General features: G+C 38.6%; 1 protein-coding gene across 1 annotated transcript in view; it reads left to right on the forward strand.

Annotated features, from left to right (window-relative positions):
* Positions 1-5179: 5179 nt before the first annotated feature.
* ACTR10 (actin related protein 10) overlaps positions 5180-21354 on the forward strand; it is a 29858-nt gene continuing 13683 nt past the window's right edge. The window contains exons 1-6 of the mRNA XM_037054391.1: positions 5180-5193; positions 11044-11202; positions 13254-13326; positions 15831-15913; positions 16743-16851; positions 20264-20371. Coding sequence (XP_036910286.1) covers positions 11126-11202; positions 13254-13326; positions 15831-15913; positions 16743-16851; positions 20264-20371 — 450 coding nt within the window. The 5' untranslated portion in view covers positions 5180-5193; positions 11044-11125. The remainder of the gene's footprint in view (positions 5194-11043; positions 11203-13253; positions 13327-15830; positions 15914-16742; positions 16852-20263; positions 20372-21354) is intronic.

Raw genomic sequence — 21354 nt, forward strand, 5'->3', positions numbered from 1 at the left:
CTTTCTAAAAAAAAATCTAAATTCCAAATTTTAATGGTTAAAAATATGCCTTTTCAAACACATATTCTTGCCCTGGCCCATGTGGCTCAGTGGATTGAGCACAGGACTGCAAGCCAAAAGGTCACAGGTTCAATTCCCAGTCAAGGCACATGCCTGGGTTGTGCCTTGGTCCCCACTGGGGGCCCCAGTAGGGGGTGCATGGGACGCAACCACAAACTGATGTTTCTTTCCTTCTCTTTCTCCCTCCCTTCACCTCTCTAAAAATAAATAAATAAAAATGAAAATAAAATATATATTCTATAGCTGACATGCATCTATTTCTTTAAAAATTATTTCTGGTATCATTATGATGTTGAATAAAACATATTCCCTGCCTTTAAAAATCATATACTCCAAAATACTTTTTTTTAAATGTTTAAAGAGTAGACAGTAAGAAACCACCTACCAGTTAGATGACAGATTCTTTGGGAAAGTTTGCAAAGTGACAGTAAAAATAACGGAAACTTGCTCTCAAAGAATTGTCTTGTGTTGGTGTCAATGAGGTCTAGTTCCAACTGCAGGCTGAACTCCGTACACTACAGGGATGCATGCAGCCACTTTCTATTTTGTTCTCCCATGATTCCACTTTATTTTAGCAGCAATTAATTTGTGTTAAGGTGTATTCTGAACCAGAATAATATTGGAAGAAGAATGTCTTCACTGAAATATTGTAAAGCAACAGAAACAAGTTCTGAATAATTACCATGAAAAGAGCTCATGTGTTCATTCCTTTAGTTAGAGCTTGTTAGAATTTCAGAAGGAACATTTTCTTAAAATTGTGAACTGTACAGGACAACAAGCTAACCATTTTTAATAAGAAGCCAGATCTCTGTCTTTCCTGCTGAAAATATATTCTGGGTGAACCAGAAATTTAAACATAAATACATGACACCATAAGTGCACAAGAAAAAATGGGCAAAAATTTTTATAGTCTTTGGTTATGGAAGTATTTTCTAAATATGACAGTTTTCCCAGAGCCATAAAAATGATATATTCATATTTAAAAATTAAAATTCTAAGAGATAAAAATTACAATAAACAGACTTGAAAAAGAACCAGGAAAAACATTTGCAACCAATATGACATAAAGAGGACTGATGTATTTAGTAAACAAAGAGCCCTTATAAAAATAAAGCTGCGGTGAAATCCAGGAGGAACTGGTGATGGGAAGGCTGTTGCCAACACCTGTCCTCCACTTTTCAATAAGGGCAATGGACGTGTTCTCAGTTGCATGTAAAGTACTGTGCAATTGCAGTCTCAGGGCAAGGGCTTTAACCTTCCCAGCAGGGTTGCTTATCTTAAACTCTTTCTACATAGATTCTGCTAATGAGAAGACAGTAACTCAATGGAATAATGTTCAAAGACTATAAGGAGGCAATATTAAATGATCACATGAAAAGGTATTCAACCCCTGTCATAGGTATAGAAAGTTACATCAAAATTGTAACGTGATACAATTTTCCATATGGGTTGGGGCAAAAGTAGGTTTACAGTTGCAAGTGCATGATAGAGTTCATTCTTACATTATATTATTATTTATTAATTACTGTATCATTTTTTTCCATAAGAACAACTGTAAACCTACTTTTGTCCCACCTTGTATACACAGTGAGCCAAGATTAAAGAGACTGAGGATACCCTGTGTTCAAGAAGGCGAAGCAACGGGCACTCAGTTATGATTGGTGGGAGTGAAAATCAGGATTACTTTGGGGGCTGCATTACAAATATACAAAAGATATATACATATATTTGTGTCCTTTGACCTAGCAATTCTACTTCTGAGAATTTATCCTATAGATATACTTGCTCAAGTACATGAAAATTGTGTATATTTTTTCAAGGATGTTCATTGTAGCTTCAGACAATAGTGGAAAGTGTGTATGTGCATGTGGTGACTGCCAGAGGTGGGGGTGTAAGGGGGCTAAATGGTAATTGAAAAAATACAATAAAAAAGAGTATATGTATAGACTTAATCGGATTTCAAAAATATGTTAAGTGAAAAAAATAAGTTTTAGGATATTCTCACCATTCCAATAGAATTCCAAGCCCATTTACAGCTAAACCCCGTTGTTATCCCAGGTTCCAGGCAACTACTGGTTTTTCAATCCCTGTAGATTTGCCCTTTCTGGATTATTTAATATCAAATAAATTGTACCATATGTGCTCTTTTGGCTGGTTTCTTTCACTCATCATCATGGCTTTTAGGCTTGCTCTTTTTTATTACTGAATAGTATTCCACTGTATTGCCGTACTACTTCCTGTGTATCCATCTATTCACCAGCTGAGGATCATTTACACTTGGCTTTTGCTTCCACCTCTGCTCCTGAGAGACAGAGCACGTACTGCCAGTCCTCTCTTCTTTCAATATGCCTACTGACAACTTTAAACAATGTGGCATAGCATCTTCCCTAAGGGTGTGAAGATAGGCTTTGCCAATTTTTACAGATGTCTGAGAATAAAGACATTATTATTAAACCCAATCATTAGGCCAGTGCCTTCAAATATCTTCAAACCACAGACAACTTCCACAGGATGTACGCCTGCCACCTGCAGAAGACATACTCCTCACACACTCCGAATTGTTGCCGGTACAAAGCAACAGTATCACAAAACAATAATGACAGTGACCGTGACAACCACCACAATAAAACCTCCCTGGAAACAGTGGGAAGAATGGTGCTATTTTGGGTGACCCAAATGAAAAAATTTCACATCAAAAATTCTTATGCCAAAATAGGAATAAAAATATCCTGAAATAAATATTGTCCTATAGGCATAATGTCCATGGACAATAAGCAATAAACATATTTTGAGTACTGTTCATACAGTCTAATTGCTGTACTTAAAGGTAATAATTATCATGAAATGAATATATATCCCAAGAAGTGATTCAACCTTGGATTTTTTCAGGTTTCTCTTTAACTTTTATTTCTAATACACAAAAGTACACAAACCAGTGTGACCTCAGCCCTCTCCCTCCTCCACGCAGCTATCACCCAGGCTCAAAAACCATCAACGCATGGTCAACGTGCCCCAACCACAAATGAAATCTGTCCTCCACACTATTCTGAAGCGAATCTCAGGCATCATATAATGTTATCCACAAGTATTTCATTGCACAGCTCTACAAGATAATTCTTTTGTAATAACAAAACCGCAATACCACAATCACATCTAAGCTATTTTAACAATACTGCTTAATATAAAATTTCCAGTGATGGCTTCTGTTATTTGAATTTACCACCGAGCAATAAGCCCAGGTGGCAAAACACCCTCAGTTGGATAAGGACTTGGAGGAGAGGGGCTCCAAGCCACACTGATAGAAGACACACGGGAACATTTCTCCACCTAGCCAAGGGGTCTTGTCAGGCTGTGACTGAAAGGGCTGAGGGGAATGCAAAAACAAGCTCAGAAACGCATGCCAGATGCACTCTAAGGGATTACTCTCCCTTTTTGGTTATGAAATGATGAATTAACTATCTTTTCTCAGAAAACAGAGTATCTCTTTCCTTACTGAGCACGCTGATTAGAGACAGATTCTAGACTGTCTGGAAATAGTTCCTCTGTACACGAGCAAATCACACCCTTCAACGCACTGTTTAATTTTAGATATATCTTGTCACATTCATTTAAATGCTTCAGGTCTGGATTTTTCTTCTCTTTAGGTATGCCTGATGTCCACATTTATAATTCAGTTGTCATTTTTCTCAAAAGGCAGTGTGGGGCAATGACAAGAGCAATTCCAGGCTTTGTCACATACAAACAGTCCGACCTTGTACAAGCTGCTCAACCTCTCTGAACAAGATTTGTTTCCTATTTGTCCACTAATGAGGTTCTGTGAGGATTCAATGAGATGATGGGCTTAGGACTGCGCCTGCACGCACCAGATAATCAAGGAATCATAGCTATTGTTAATAAAAAAAATGTCTATAATGAAAATGTGTAACTTATCCAAAGTTCCCCGAGAATGACTTTTCTTTAGCATTGTTATTTCTTGCTGATGCTTGAACAAAACCATAATGTTACTACACATGGATCATACATCTAAGGAATCATATTCCTTTCATCATTGCTTTTGGTGTAAAGAAGAGCTGAGAGTAATCACACTGGAACTGATAGATATTCTTAAATAAGTTTATTTTGAATTTATTTTTTAAAATATCATGTCAATCCAACCATTTTTATTGATTCTATCCTCTCAGAGTAAAATATCAAAGTATTATGTTTAAAATCAACAGAAGAGGCCTGGCTGAGTGGCTCAGTTGGTTGAAGCATCATCCTGTACACCAAAAAGTTGCAGGTTCAATTCCCAGTCAGGGCACAAACTTAGGTTGCAGTTTTGATCCCCAGTCAGGAGAGACCACCGATCAATGTTTCTCTCTCACATTGATGTTTCTTTCTATCTCTCTACGCTCCCTTCTTTCTAAAATCAATAAAAACACATCTTAATCAGAGTGAGGATTAAAAAATAACAGAGTAAACTAATGGGAAAAGACAAAAAATAGCCTCATTTTCTCATCTTAGTGATAATACAAAAACAAAAACCCAAGGCCTTGAGTTCCAGTCCAAATCTGACCTTGGCCTGAGTTATGCATGTGAGGAAACCAGAACACTTACATTTTCATCCATCCAAATGTAGACACAGCATGAAAATCAGTTACAGTACATTAGTGAAATAGGATGCTAGTTCAACAAATACTTTTGTGTTAAATGTATGGTTTATTAAACCTTTGTTAAATATTTTAGCCAATTTTCTCTGTCTCTGTAAATATGGTGGATTACTGATTCTGTGATTGATGGTTCAGGATCTTGCCACACCTCATAGTTAGTGATAAATTTTCACTATGGAGTTCTACAGAAATGAAGAGTATGATGATACATCAGCCCAGATGTGTCCTGACCTTAACACAGTTCATGGTACTATTCTTCGGTGAATTGCTTCCTTCCCAAAAGAGGACATGCCATCACAATTCCAGCACATTGTGAGTTCTGGTTCAGTATTTGAAGTTTTATTACAATGTGACATGAGCATTCATGAAACGTGGCATGAAATATTCTTTGAGAGATCAAGTTCAAGGCACTATTGTGGGCAGTCACACAGATGGTAGCCACACACTGAGTCAAAAGCAGTTCTCTATTTTCCCTTGCCAGCTGGTTACGGAGTGAGCTGGGAGCAGCAGCTCAGCTGGCCACCTTTCCTGGCCACTGTTGTGCATTCAGAAAAATCCACTGCGTGCCCACTCCACACTCAGTGCCCACTCCACGCTCAGTGCTGTACCAGGTGCTGGTCTACAAAGTCCCTGCTCTCAGGGTGAAGGCACAGTGGATAAGACATTACAGGAAAAAGTGTTAGTCACTCATCAAATACTTCTCCAGAACCTACCATATGCCAGGTGCTCTGTTAGGAACTGGAGATAGAACAGTGAACTGAACAGACAAAAAGATCTTAATGCACGGTAATGTGCACAGGATGCCATGGAGGCCCAGAGAAAGATTTAAATAGACTAAGGGACCAGGGGTCAGGGGAAGCTTTTAAGAGGAGGTGATACTTCAACCGAGTGTAGAAAGACAAAGAGAAAAGATTCTAAATAAGGCATTCTAGGCACAATAAGGAAGGTGTGAGGCAGCAGGATACATTTGGGAAACTACTGAGCAGTTGATATAACTGTCACTTTATCTGAAACCTGCAGCGCGTCACTGAAAGATTTTAAGCAGAGTGCCACTATTGCATTTGCATTTTAGAGAGCTCACTCTGCCTGCAGTAAGATAATGGACTGTGGAGAGAACAGAGAGACCAATTAAGCAGCTGGTGTCATAATCCTGATTGCAGAGTAGCAGTGGATAAGATACGGTTTATACAAAACACACTACATGTCTTTGCAGCTGACAAGGACAATGAGGGACCTAGGAGACATTCAGATTTCTGGTTATAAATGCAACTACTTAAGTCACTGATGTTGATGAAAACTCTTCATCAGCCAGACACTGGAGAGCTTTTATAGTGGGTCCATTCAAGAAGTCTTAGGTTACCTTCCCACCCACTAGGACCCAACATTGATCTCCAAGTTAAAGGTGAGTTATTCCTGAAGACAGGAAGTGATTGTTAGCTTTTGTGGAGGCCTTTGAGGAGTAAAGATGAACAGTTTCCCAACATGGGCTCAACGGCTAGTTCTTATCTTCATTTTGGCAGCAAAACCTGCAGAAGTGGTTGAAAAAGAACTTGAAAAATAAAACTACATTATGAAAGCTGCAATTCTGATTAAATCTTGTACTTTAGAAAGGGTTAATTAGGAGGCACTGATATAATTGGAACTATAAAGCCCCTGTGACCATGTAACTTTAGTTGGTTAAATCAAAATATTAGATATTTTTGTAACACAGTGCTTGAGAAAACAGCTCTGAACTGCGATCAATGCCTTATTGAGAATTTGTTTTTAAATACAAAATTATGTCTTTTCCCATTTGGATAACATTTAAAGATAATGTCACACATACATTATTATTCTCTAATTAATGGCCATCATTTCTCTTATAGGCTCTTGCAATAGCTTGCAAATTGGCTTCTCACCACCTGTCTCAGTCGCCTCCATTTCATGCTAGTCGATCCCACTTCAAAAGCGCTGAACACAAACTGATCAAACTAAATACAAATATGACATGGCCTTCCCCTTATTTAACACGTTTTGAATGGTGACTATTATAGGATAAAATTCAAACTCCCCAGCATACCACTAAGGAGCTTGGTGATTTGAACCCATCATTTCCTGCCGAATGACAGAACCTTACCACCCTCTAGTCTTACCCTGTTTCTACCACGTCTCACACCAGAATGCCCTCTCTGTAGCTCTACATTGGAAAATGGGCACCAATCTTTTAGACAGAGTTCATGTGTCCTTTGTTGTGTGTTCGTGTTCCCATCTCCCCTGAAAAAATGTCAAGTTGCACCCTGGTCTCTGCCTCTAGAGCACCATGTTCATCCAAGCATCATTGTATCACTAGGTGTTTTTTTTTTCCAGAATCTTTTTTTATTTTTATTTTTTTAGATTTTTTAAAATTTATTTATCTTAGAGGGGAAGGGAAGGAGAGAAGGAGAGAAATATCAATATATGGTTGCCTCTCGTGAGTCCCCTGCTGGGAACTGGCCTGCAACCCAGGCATGTGCCCTGACTGGGAACTGAAATGCGATCGTGTGGTTTGCAGGCCTGCGCTCAATCCACTGAGCTACACCAGCCAGGTTATCACTAGTTTTAAAAGTTTGTTTACTTGTCTATAAATGTGAATGTAAGATCTGAAGGCTAGTAATTTTACTTCATATTTGTGCTTCCAGTGTCTAGCAGAGCACCTTCTTGATTTCAAGAATGGTTGAATGAACACCTCCCTAAAGCTGCCCTGACCATTCCCTCGGCAGTTGATCTGTCCCTTCCTCTGTCCCCTTTAATACTTTTCATATGTTTCCAGTATGGTACTTATTACTTTATATGTCTGTCTCCACAGGACGGTCTGTAAGCAGAGACCATTTTTCCTTTTTTGTAATTTCTGGGCCTAGCATATAATAGGCCCTCAAAATGTATTTATTAGAAGAATGAAAACTTTGAAAGCATGCCTCCTAAACTTGTAGGTAACACTATATTTAATATGTTTAATGCCAGACTCTTGATTTAAAAAGACTTAAAATTTTTTAATGATATGAAAAGGCTGAAAAAATGTACCACTTTTAGGTACCTCTAAAAAAATTAGATACCTAAATTTAGGTACCTAAACCTCCAAATTTAGGTACACATTAGGTTTTCATGTGCAAGGTGAGAGACGACTGAATCAATAATATAATTGATTATACGTATTGATTATTATATAATCAATAATATAATATAATTATACGTAGCAGAAACCCACTGCTACGTATAAATAAAGTGTAGCAGCTGAAGCAAGAGAGTTGAGCCCTATCACAGTATAAGCTCTTCTGATGTGTCATGGGTATTGCGTAATTTATGGGGCACATTAACAAAACAGAGAAATTCTAGAAGTGAGTAAATGGGCTCATTAGTGGCCTGAAAACTATGAAAATGAGAAACAGTTAAAAGAATAGAAATGCCTAGCTTGTGGGGTAAAAAAGTAGGAAGATCGGGGGCAGAATAAGAGGTGTTAGCTAAAGGAACACAGACTCCAATTGAACCTAGTTTAGATTATTAGTGTTCGGGCATCTTCCTCATTTAACAAAAGAAGAAACAGAAGTCCAGAGTTTAACTAAGTTGCCTGAAGTCAGTCAGCTAACAGAGCTAGGACATGAGCTCAGGTCCGTTACACCAAGCTGCCAGAAGGTTGAACTATTTAAGATGATTCTTATTCTGCCAGCACTTTTTTTCTTTAAAAAACAACCAATTGTGTTTGCAAATGCACTTTTAGTCTATTGTAGATCCCAACTAGTCCACGAGCCCTCTGTTCATCCCGGGAGAGGTCTGAGAGACAACCCTCACCGCAGGTGAAGAGAAAAGTCCTGTTTCAGTCTGGAGTCTAGACTTTAAAACCTCTTATGTCACTTCATATACTAAGATTGAAAATTCCATGATAAAGTAAAATTATTTGCATTAAGACATAATTACTTTATAATTATGCAGTTTAGTTTTGGCTCAAGCCGGATTCTGTGGGTTCAAATTCCTGCTGTGCCACTTACCAGCCAGAAGGCCTAGTTAACCTCTCTTGGCCTCAGTATCCTCATTTGTCAAGTGGAGATAATAATACTGAACTCATAAAGTTATGATGAGGAATAAGTAAGATTATATACAGCAAACATAGCTTGCAAACAGAACTCAAATATTAGCTCTAGCTATGTGTACGGTAGTGGAAGAGGTTGTCGAAGGAGAGGGTATACAGTAAGAAGAAATCTAAGGGCAGAACCGTGAAGAATACTAATATTTAAGTGGTGTGCTGGGTTGAATAGTGTTCCCCCCAAATTCTTGTCCGCTGGGAACCTTAAAATGTGAACTTATTTGGAATTAGGGGGTCTTTGGAAATATAATACAATTAAGATAATATTATACTACATTAGGATTAGGACCTTAACCTAATGACTGATATTCTTTTTTTAAGGGTTTTTTTTTTTGAGATTTTATTTCTTTTTAGAGAGGGGAAGGGAGGGAGAAAGGGAGAGAATTATCAATATGTGGTTGCCTCTTGAATGCCCCCTACTGACAACCTGGCTTATAGCCCAGGCATGTGCCCTGACTGGGAATCAAACCAGCAGCCCTTTGGTTCACAGTCCAGTGCTCAATCCCCTGAGCCACACAAGCCAGGACTGACTGATATTCTTATAATAGGGAAATCTGAACATAAAGATGCACAGGAAGAAAATAACACTAGAACATCACATGAAGGCACAGAGATATGGGAAGACGGCCAGGTGATTATGATGAACGCAGACTGGAGTAATGCATCTACAAGCTCAGGAAGAGCAAGGACTGTGGCCAACCACTAGCAGCTAGACAGAGGCATGGAAGGGTTCTCCCCTAGAGCCTCCAGAGACTGCATGGCCTTGCTGACTCCTTAATCTAGAACTTCTGGCCTCCAGAACTGTAAGAGAACAGATTTGTTTTAAGCCACCCAGTTTGTGTTAGTTATGGCATCCCTGGAAAACAAATACAGATGGTGAGCAGACAGGATGGGTAATAATAATCATTTCATAAATATAATCTCAGTTGATCCTCGCAAATACCTGAAGTAGCAGGACAGTTTACACATAAGAAAATGGATAATCGAGAGTACTACAGACTTGACAGAAGGTGGCTGAAACAGAACTTGAATCCGAGTTAAGGATCCTGTTCAAACATTGACTTTACTAAGCAAAATGCTTCATCCAGTCTCAATTCTTTCTGAAGTTTCCTTGCCCATAATTCCAACTTCATCCTCTTACCTCCGGAAACTGGCTTCAGTAAGATCATCGATGAGCGAATTTTACTAACATTATGTTGATCACACGTGTGCATTGTACAACCTTAACACAACCTTATTGTGTTAAGATCCTACCCTTGTAGGGAGGTTCACTGGGAAAAACAGGCCATTCCTTTTCTTATAGTCTTAGACACAAGGCAAGCAACCCGTCCCAATAACTCGTTTCCATGGCAATTTCAGGAGGCAGATAAAAAGAGCTCTGAAATGATAAAGTTGTAAACAACCTACATTATAGAATTACTATGGGGCACGCATACTGAAATAGGAAGAGTTAACTTGTTTCGGGTTACACAGCTCTGCGGTTTTCTAGTAAACTGGAACCCTTGCTTCAGTATTCCTTCCGTTAAATTACCCTGTTTCTCCGTAGATCAAGATTCGTGGATGCTATTTTAACTGCTTTCTTTTGGATTAAAATGAAAACTTTCAGCGGACTATCAAGTAAGAAGTTATCCATACGTGTTATTCTCTAAAGCATCAGTAGTACCGTACAGGCTTTGAAATCCAAAGGTCTTGGGAGTCCAATCCTAGCTTTGCAACGCAACTTAATCCCTGAGTTCCGGTTCGCACAGGTGAGAACACCAATTCTCCGAATGTTTTGAGATTAAGTTATAGGTAAAACCATGGACACCGCAAAACTTGTCCGAAGAGAGGATGCATCAAAGTTTTCGAGCTGTTGCCCTCTCTCCTTCAGCTATGTTTCAGCTTTCTGTCTAATGAGGTTAACTACAACACAGAACACACACAGGCAAAGGGACACGCCCTCTGGACACGCCCTCCAACCCCCGCCACTGGAGGGCGTCTCCAGAGGGAAGGACCCGGGTGCCTCCGCCCCACTCGGGGCGTCCAGCGCGCCTGATCGCCTCTGTTCACCTCGTGTCCCGCGCCCCCCGCACCCAGATATACCGCGGAACGCGCATTTCTTCCTCTCTAGTCCCACAGACGCGGTCGCCTGCGAGGATCTGGGTCCGACGCGGAATGAGGCACAGCCTGGGACAGCCCGGAGCCAGAGCGCCGCGGCCCCGGGAAGCCCCAGCCGTCGCCGCAGCTCGCTCGCCGTAGTCCCGCCGGCCGCGCCCCCTGAGTCCCGAAGTTTGTAGGGACCTGGTTCGGCGTCTTCTTACTTAGGATCTTCTTTACTACCATGCCGCTGTACGAGGGCCTGGGCAGCGGCGGGGAGAAAACGGCAGTCGTGATAGATCTGGGAGAGGCCTTTACCAAGTGAGTGGCCGTGGCGCAGGCCGCGGTGTCGGGGGGAAGGGCGAGCGGCTGAAACCCAGGTCCGGCCGGGTGCCTCATGCCTGCCTCGCGGGGCAAGTTGCGACGCCCTTGCCACTGCTTCACTCCCCCGCCGCCCGGCTCCTTCTCAAAGGATGGTCCTTATTATTTCCACCTGGGCGATGGGAATACCTAGGATCCGTTGGGGAGGTAAAGAGGCCCTCTTAGAGGCTTCGCGAGAATTACCTTCGTCAACGCGCTCCATTATTGCCCGAAACCGAACAGACCCTTTGGAGTCACTCACGCGAGGGTGGCTGCTCAGACCTAGACCTTACCCTGGGCTTGTTAGCTTAGGAAGCTAGCTAGCATCATTAAACACTGAATGGAGCTTCTGTGGGTGCTGAAAATCCAAATATGTTTAAGGGTAGGAAATCAAACCGGGCGACTGAACACATCAAAAACATGATATATACGCTGTAGATGACACTCGAGATTGTGCCCCCCTAAAAAAACTCTTAGATTAGGAAAATTAATGTTTTAAAAGGCAATTTGTAAACACTGGAGTAGTGGTTTCCAACCTTTTGGATGGCATAGATCCTTTGACGACCGAATGAAAGTCGCATGTACACAAACCTTAATGTATTTACACGTAGTTAGGGATTGGCGAATATCACAGTGGTCCTTGGACTCCAGGTTGAGAGTCTTGGTCTCAAGAGAGAGGAGAGTGACAGCCAGAATTGCATTTTGTATATCTCTGAAATGGAAACATTTGAAAATCCTTACGTAAAATCTAAATAATGCCTAACATATAGTAGGTATTTAATAACTTTGTTGAATAAGCGTTCAAAAAAACCTACCTAAGATTTGGACCTCAGGTGTACCAGAACTGGATTAAACTGTCCTTGGATTAAACAGTCCATTCTCTTGTAAAATCTCCCCTTATTTGTATTTTTTAATTTATTTAAAGGTTTATTTCTAGCGTAGTAAATACCTTGAGGCCGACACCGAAAGATAATTACTTTGGCTGTCTGTTGAGGAACTGAGAATCCGAAAGCTGCTATGCAGGAAGGTGACTGTTGACAGAGACAACAGGAGGGTGTTAAGGTGAATTTATGAAGTAAAGAGGAACTGAAGCCGACCAGTGAGTTGCATCCTGGAAATTTAAGGAGTATTGGTGCAGATGGAGATTAGTAGAAGATGCAAAGAGCTATTCTGAAATAAATAGAGCAGTACTGAAAATGACAACAAGAAGAGATAATTTTCAAACTAAACTTAAATGGTGGTGATTTTTAAGTAGCATTTTAAAGTGTTGGTTTACTGACATGAAACAGAAGTGGAAATACCTAAGTACTCAAAAAAAGAATAGTTTTTTTAAATGAAATAGTATGCACTTTAAAAAATGATAGTGAAAACGATTAAATATAGGCAGAAGCTTATTATATGAGCTTATGGTGGGTGAATATTATGATTATAACTATGTCAGATATTCACAGTTTTCGAAATAGACCAAAAGGAAACCTGTCGGTATAGAAGCAAATAATATTAGAATGATGGACTTACAAGGAGCTCATATGAATGAAGTTGTAGTACAGATGTGTTACGTAAAATTAAAAACAAAAATGAATGCTGCCCTACAAACTGACAGAGCGCCGATGGGGTAGCTCAGTTGGTTAGAGCATCATCCCTATATGCCCAGGTTGCAGGTTGGCTCTCCCATCAAGGCATATAACGAGAAGCAGCCAATGAACACATTAGTAAGTGGAACAACAAGTCAACCCTTCTCTTTCTCTCTCTATCCCTCCCTCTCTCTCTAAAATCAGTAAATTAAAAAAAAACTGATAATATGTCCGGGTTGCTAATTTGAAACTTTTTTTAACCTTTAATGTAGTTATAAATAGATGGAATTAACATTTTTAGGTCGTTTTGACTCTTTGGATGCATCAGAGATGTTTCCAGGTGTGTTTATGTCTGTTGCTTTTAAACAAGTATGGAAAAACTTGTCTCTGTGACAAATAAAAGACTTCAAATTAAGTGTTTCAATTTTATATTTGCAGATGTGGATTTGCTGGTGAAACCAGTCCAAGATGCATAATTCCTAGTGTGATTAAAAAAGCTGGCATGCCTAAGGTATTTTTAAAAACAAATTAGCAATGCATACTGTACTGTATTTTAAAATGTGGCAGCATGTAAGATTGATTAGAACAGTGTTAACTGTATTAGATACCTTATGACTGTATTCCAAGAAAAAAATGTTCAAATCTCTAGTTTAATTTTGCATACCATAAAATTCACTTATTTAAGTGTACAATTCAGTGATTTTTAGTAAATATATTAAGTTCCATAAGCATCACCACAACCCAGTCCTAGAGCTTCTGTCACCTCAGTGAGATCTCTGATGCCTGTTTGCAGTCTCTCCCCATTCCCACTGCGCCACTCGTAGTCTCTGTCTCAAAAGGTTGGCCTTTTCTCTACCTTTTATGTAGACGGAATTACACGATACCAAGAGAGAGTTTTTAACCTTGTAAAATAATTTTTGAGCCTTATAATATAGAATAACTTTATTCTTACCTTGTTCGAAATATGTCAGGTCTTCAGTTCTTTATCTTTAATTCCAAGACCCAAAGAAGTGTGAAAAGCAATTTTTAAAAAGACAGTTTCTTGCCAAAGCTGTTTTGTGAGGAATTGTAGAACAATGGAAAGAATAATTTTCAGTGCCATAAAATTCACCTATTAAAATTACAAATAGCCCTGGCTGATGTGGCTTAGTGAATTGAGTGCTGGCCTCTGAACTGAAAAGTTGCTGGTTTAATTCTCTTTCTGGACACATGCCTGGATTGCTGGCCAGGTCTTCAATAGGGGGCGTGTGAGAGGCAACCAATCTTATATCTTGTTTCTCTTCCTTTCTCCCTCCCTTCCCCTCTCTCTGAAAATAAATAAATAAAGTCTGTTTTAAAAAATCACAAACCGGCTTAATGGAAAAAATGGGGTTGGGATAGACCATATAAAACCCATGTAACTTTGTAATCAAAGTACTAACAAAAACAACTGATCTCTCAGAACAGCTTTGGCTTGCAACTGAATGTGGCTGGAGCACTTCTTGGGGGTAGTAAACATACATAAATAATAGATTGGAAGTGTTGGTCAGTGGATGCTGAGACAATGCAGATGAAGTGAGCTCTGGGCCGGCCAGTGGGGCGGCTGTTCAGATGGGACCAAAAGTAAGTGCAGCCAACAGTCATGAGAGGGCCCTTCTTGGGAAGGGGGCTTGGTTCAGAGGACCATGCAGACTTCTAAAAATAAATCTGAAAGGATATGTACCTGTGTGGTCACTGATTGATGACTTGATTTTTCTTGATGAAGATAACTGTTGCCATATTTTTCATTCCTCTTGCCTAATATGAGCTAAAATAAAAATCACATTAATACAGACAGTATTCCCTTATTTAACAATTGAATATGAGCATTTTGGTTTTATAAAAGCATGTGTAGCAGAAGAGACTAGTACATCATTTTATATTTGACATTAAGATTAACATGAAATACATGGAATCAGAAATCTTTTTAATTATGCTTGTAAGAAATCTTTTCTATTGATTTCAAAATTTTCTGCACATTCGTAGACAAACCAAAAATATAGCACGTATTTGTGGTGTGGTATCAAATGTGATGGAAGATCCTGCCTATTCATTTTTCATGTTGTTATATAACAATCGATGTTATTTTGTTATCAGATAGATTACTAGATACAGTCCTGACTGGACGTTGAACTTTTACATTCTCCTTGGAACGTTTCTTAGTGCTTTCAGCTCTTCTTCTTGAAAAGACAAATATTTGTGAAGATTACTCTCTGTTTAGCTATATGTGGTTCAGAAAAGTTTTTTGATCCTCATAAAATCAGGAAACTGGCTGAGCTGATGGTCTTTCCTTTAAAAGAGTACATGAAGGAAGATCTGACAATGATGCATCAGAGTGCTTAGAGCTTTCTAACGAACGACTCTAAGTGAAACCTAGTGAGGTGTTTGTGATGATTGAGCACTCGTGGTTTGGAGTGTTTGCACATACTGCTTTAGTGCTGAAGATGTGTGTTTTCCTTTTTATCACACATATTTATTAGCCAATGGTTTGTGCTTTGTACTGTATCAGTTAAGGGAGAATATATCATAAGTCAGCCAGAAACAGTCCTTGCCCCGTGGAGCTTGTTGCCAACAAGGAAAGAAGACATGTTATACGAGATGAAGTGGGGCTGATAGTACGAGGGGGAAAGAAAGCATGAGTGTTTGGGGGATGACTGACAGGGACTGGACCAAGTCTGTAGCCTTTGATGCTTTTTAATTGATGCTAATTTTTTATTGTTCCTGCCGAAGTGATAAATATGATGAAGGACAAATGCAAATGAACATAGCTCTTTAATTACTTATGGGCACATACTTTCATAGCCCACAAGCAAAAAAGGCCCATCATTTTGGACATGCCAGTTCTTAAGGATTTCTAATGTAACTGATTAATCTACATTTAATGTTTGCATTTATTCTCAATACAGATTGCTTTTGATTTATTATCACAATCATAAATAAGCATGTTTTAATTTGAGATTACTTTATTAACATAAATGTTATTTTAATTTTTTATAGCCTGTCAAAGTTGTTCAATATAATATCAATACAGAAGAATTATATTCCTACCTAAAGGAGTTTATCCACATACTGTATTTCAGGTAGGATGCAATGCTGTTTGTTTTTTCCCCCAACTTTTATGATTAGGTTTTCCTAATGCCAGTCATAGTGAAATTTTGTTTTGTGACATCTGATGGGAAAAAAAGGTTGACTTCTATTACCGTTTTTACTTGTTTATTTTCAGCCTTTTCCAAATATATTTGAATACTAGAATACAGTCAAGCATAAGGAAATATTGGGAATCAAGTGCCTATTAATAAAGGGAGTTGGATAATTAAATTATTGCACACCCTCATAATGAAACACATGACATTAAAAAAGTGTTCTTTATATGTACCAATACAGAAAGGTGTCTTAGATGTATTGATGATAATTGGAAAAAGCAAGTTGCAGAACAACTGTGGAATGAATATTTCTGTTAAAATATATGCATGTACATATACAGTGTGAAAAATATACAAAATGCTATCAGTGGTCATTTCTGGGTAATAGAAGGGTAAGGTATTTATATTTTCCAAATTATAAACTTACCTTGTATTTGGAGTTTTGTGCATATACTTTTTCTTAGTTTTGTAACCTAAATTTAAAAAACTGTCTTGTTAATAGGCCAAGTTATTCATAGTAGGCTGTTTTTGTTTTTTGGGATAAGTTAATAGATTTGAATGAAGCTGCTGGCACAGTGCATGAAATGTAGTAAGAGGTGGGGAATGTTGTTATCTCTCCTGGGTAGTGAAATGAAGATCTCTTTTTGTCATCGAGCAAGTTAAGAGCTAATGTAGTATACTTTCTCTATTCTTAACAAATTGGAAAATGTACCAAAATAAATTAAAACTTTTATTTACTCTTAAAAACAAAACTGTCACTTTTCAGGCATCTGTTGGTGAATCCCAGAGATCGCCGAGTTGTGATTATCGAGTCGGTACTATGTCCTTCCCACTTCAGAGAAACACTCACTCGCGTTCTTTTCAAGTCTTTCGAGGTACCTGTTTTATATGTTGTTGTTTTTGGTGGGTGCTCCAAGCTTAAACTAAAGATCCTCATGTATCTTTTTCATTGTGTACACTACACAGTGCACACAGTGGAACCAGATGACAGAGTAAACGGAAGCCTCCTGAAGTTGACCATTTATTTTCTTTCTTTATGTGGTTATTTCATGCATAGTTAGCATTTCATCCACCACTTAGATAAATGAAGATTTCTTCTTACTGATGTTTCTGTTATTTATTTTAATATAGGTTTTTTTGGTTTGGGGACTTTTTTTCTTTCAGAACTAAAGGGTTTATTATGTACTGTGGAGATTATGAGGTGTTTCTTCTAGGTCTTTCTAGTTTCTATTGTTCAGTTACATTGAGTGCCCTAAATTCTTCAATTCTTTTATTTTAGGCTTTAAATCCCTATTAAATGGAATATTTAAGTATTGTTTCCCTTAGACTAGGTAGGCAGTGCCAGGAATGACTCTTATGTCTTGATATTAGTAATTTTTCTTGTAACTTTTATTTTTTATTTTTTAATTATTTATTTATTTTTAAAGAGAGGGGAAGGGAAGGAGAAAGAATGGGAAAGAAACATCAGTGTGTGGTTGCCTCTCACATGCCCCCAACTGGGAGGACTTGGCCTGCAACCCAGGCATGTGCCCTGACTGAGAATTGAACCAGTGACCCTTTGCTTCACAGGCATGTGCTCAATCCACTGAGCTACACCAGCCAGGTCTATTTTTTATTTTTTTAAAGATTTTATTTATTTATCTTTAGAGGGGAAGGGAAGGAGAGGAGAGAAATATCAATGTATGGTTGCCTCTCGTGAGACCCCCACTGGGAACTGGCCTGCAACCCAGGCATGTGCCCTGACTGGGAATCGAACCGTGATTGTGTGGTTCGCAGGCCCTTGTTCAGTCCACTGAGCTACACCAGCCAGGGCTCATATGGCTAATCTTTATTTAAAATTTTTTTTTATCTCTTCCTTAGGAATTGAGGGTTTTCCAGCAAGGGAAACTAGAAGATTGTATAAAATGTGTACAGCATATCAGAAATTAAGCACATATAAATGTATTTTTTATACATTATACTGAACTCAAAATATATCAAAGTTCATGTCTTTAGGAGATAAGGGCAATTAATATTTCTAACTTGTAGTTTATTAAGACAGAAGCAGATTACCTGTGGCCTATACTTACTGATGGTACAGATTTAGGAATTTGGTGTGCAGTACAGAGAACACAGACAAACTTAAGCTCTTACCTGAATAAAATACACGATCCTCTGTGTTTGTACTTAGATTCTTAGTTTTGTTTGTGTATCCTTGTCTGTGACTAGAGCACCTGCCATATCTACTTAGATGAGGGAAATATAGGCATTTTTTTGTTTGCCATTTGGTCCTAATGGACTTTCATGTTTTGACTGAATATTTATCTGATATTTGGAGTGTCACCAGATCTGGCAAATTCTCACTGAAAAATGTTACAGAGAACTAAGGATTTTTGTAGTTCTTCAATTTAATTCTAACTGCTATATTACAGTGTTTTTAAAATGTAGTTTATATTACAGTATGTGAAAAAAAGACATTCAAAAATTTTTTTTGTGTCCAGCCAAGATGGAGGTGTAGGTGGAAACACTATGCTCCCTCCCATAACTAAATTTAAAGACAGCTAAGTTGTAAAAATAAAAACGCAGCCAAAACAGTGAAAATTGAACTGTATGGAAGTCTGACAGCAACGAACCATTCAGCCAGACCGCGTCACAACCTAGCGACTGGGTCGCCCGGCCCTGGTGAACACCTAAGGCTCCGCCCCTCAAACATAACAGGTGCGAACAGACCAAACATTATGACTCAAGAACAGCTCAAAGCCCCAGAGCCCATAATTCTAAGTGACCAAGCAATAGCAAATCTTTCAGATGCACAGTTCAAAACACTGGTGATCAGGATGCTCACAGAATTGGTTGATTTTGGTCGCAAATTAGAGGAACATACGAAGGCTAAACTGATTGAAATGAAAGGAAATGCACAGGAAACAAATAGTGATGGAAAGGAAACTGGGACTCAAACCAAAAAAGTGAACCAGAAGGAAGAACGAAACATCCAACCAGAAAAGAATGAAGAAACAAGAATTCAAAAAAATGAGAGGCTTAGGAACCTCCAGGACATCTTTAAACATTCCAACATCCGAATTATAGGGGTACCAGAAGGGGAGAGGAACAGCCACGAGTGGAAAACTTATTTGAACAAATAATAAAAGAGAACTTCCCCAGTCTAGCAAAGGAAATAGACTTCCAGGAAATCCAGGAAGCTCAGAGAGTGCCAAAGAAGTTGGACCCAAGAAGGAACACACCAAGGCACATCATAATTACATTAGCCAAGATTAAAATGAAGGAGAGAATCCTAGAAGCAGCAAGAGATAAGGGGACAGTCACCTACAAAGGAGTGCCCATCAGACTGTTAGCGGATTTCTCAAAAGAGACTTTACAGGCAAGAAGGGGCTGGAAAGAAGTATTCCAAGTCATGAAATCCAAAGACCTACATCCAAGATTGCTTTATCCAGCAAAGCCTTCATTTAGAATGGAAGGTCAGATAAAGTGCTTCTCAGATAAGGTCAAGTTGAAGGAGTTCATCATCACCAAGCCCTTATTATATGAAGTGTTAAAGGGACTTATCTAAGAAAAAGAAGATGAAAAATATGAACAGTGAAAGGACAGCAAACTCACAGTTATTAACAACCACACCTAAAACAAAAGCAAACTAAGAGGACAGCTGGATCGGGAGCAGAACCATAGAAGTGGAGATCACATGGAGGGTTAGCAACAGGGGAGTGGGAGGAGGAGAAAGGGGGAGAAGGTACAGAGAATAAGTAGCATAGATGGTAGGTAGAAAATAGACAGGGGGGAGGGCAGGAATACTATGGGAAATACAGATCTAAAGAACTTGTGATACATGGACATGAACAAAAGGGGGGGAATGGTGGAGGAGGAGAGTGAAGGGGGGGAGTGGGACAACTGTAATGGCATAATCAAAATAAAAAAAATTATTTTTGTGTATTTTTGCTTTGATGGTATCTTTTTATTTTTTAAATGTAGCATTTTCTTTTGATTTTATGTTTCTAGACCTCATCTTTTATCTCCTTCAATTTTTCCTCTGAAAGAGAACAGTATTTTTTTTAATGCTTTATTTTGGAACAAAACAACTTAGAGAACTTAAGAGTGTTTTTACTTACTACAATAAATTGATTACCTATAAATTCAAGTAAATCAACAAACTAGTTCTTAATTTAGTGCCATAAAATTGTTGAATAGGTATCATAATATAAATTAATAACATTTCTAGGAGTTTTTTCAAATATATTTGAAGTGTAAGGCAAACTCCTTCAACTGCTGACTCATTCTGCTTTTTTTATTTTCTAGGTTCCATCTGTCTTGCTTGCTCCAAGCCATCTAATGGCACTTCTGACACTTGGGATAAACTCTGCCATGGTCCTGGATTGCGGCTACAGGGAAAGCCTGGTGTTACCTGTATCTTTTTTTGTTAACCAGCTAATTTTGAAGTTTTTACTCTACTTTAAAATAATTGGGCTTATTACAAGTGGGTTTTATTGCACCAAACTATTTTGGGTTACCATGTACAAATATGAATTACAGTGTGGAAAAACGTCTCAGGATTGTGAGGCTTAAGTTTACTTTTTGTAGAAATTATTATTATGACTTGGTCCCAGTATGTACTCCAGGGATCAGACCTTATGAATATTCAGTTGTTAAGAGGAACATCAGCTAATTGGACATGTCAGAGAAGTTGGCTAGGATAGTCAGCTTCTAAGAAGAGGTCATACAGGGAGTAATTGGAGAAACTTGAAATGAGAAAGTTAAATCAAGAAAAATTAGAAGTTAACGGTGTCCTCACATGGCTGAAGGGCTCACTGTGGAATGTTGAATACGGGTTTTTTCTCCCTTCTCTCCAGAGGCCATCAAGGAGGCAGTGTGGTATAGGGTCTATGAGTTTGGGTTTGGGTTATTAAATACACACATAAGTATAAATCTCAGCTATGCTTCCTATTAGTTGTATGATGCTGCTCAGGTAGCTTAATCTCTTTGGGCCTCAGTTTCCTTATCCATAAAATGGAAATTACAGTAATTCCAGCGGAGAAGGTGCTGGGTGACTTGAGCGAGGTGGTGTATGTCAAGTATTCACAAAGGAGCTGGCACATACTAACTTGCTCAGTCAGTGCTATAGTTTCTGTATCAGCCACAGCATCTCTAGTTAAATTCAAGCTAGGATTCATGCTCATATAACCTAAAGTGAACTACGTGTCCAAACTTTCGATCTTCTCATTTATAAAATGAAAATAGTACTTAAGTTACAGGGTTGTTACAACACAATAGGATTACTAACTATAAACTGGTAAATTCCTTGTCATTAGAAGCATTTAAACAGACTTTTAAACAGACATTTAAACAGAAATATCACAATGGACATAGCTACATTAAAAAGGAGATTGAAA

The sequence above is a fragment of the Sturnira hondurensis genome, unplaced genomic scaffold, assembly GCF_014824575.4.
Source record: "Sturnira hondurensis isolate 20B ecotype Veracruz unplaced genomic scaffold, ASM1482457v3 Scaffold0008196, whole genome shotgun sequence".
Lineage (NCBI taxonomy): Eukaryota > Metazoa > Chordata > Mammalia > Chiroptera > Phyllostomidae > Sturnira > Sturnira hondurensis.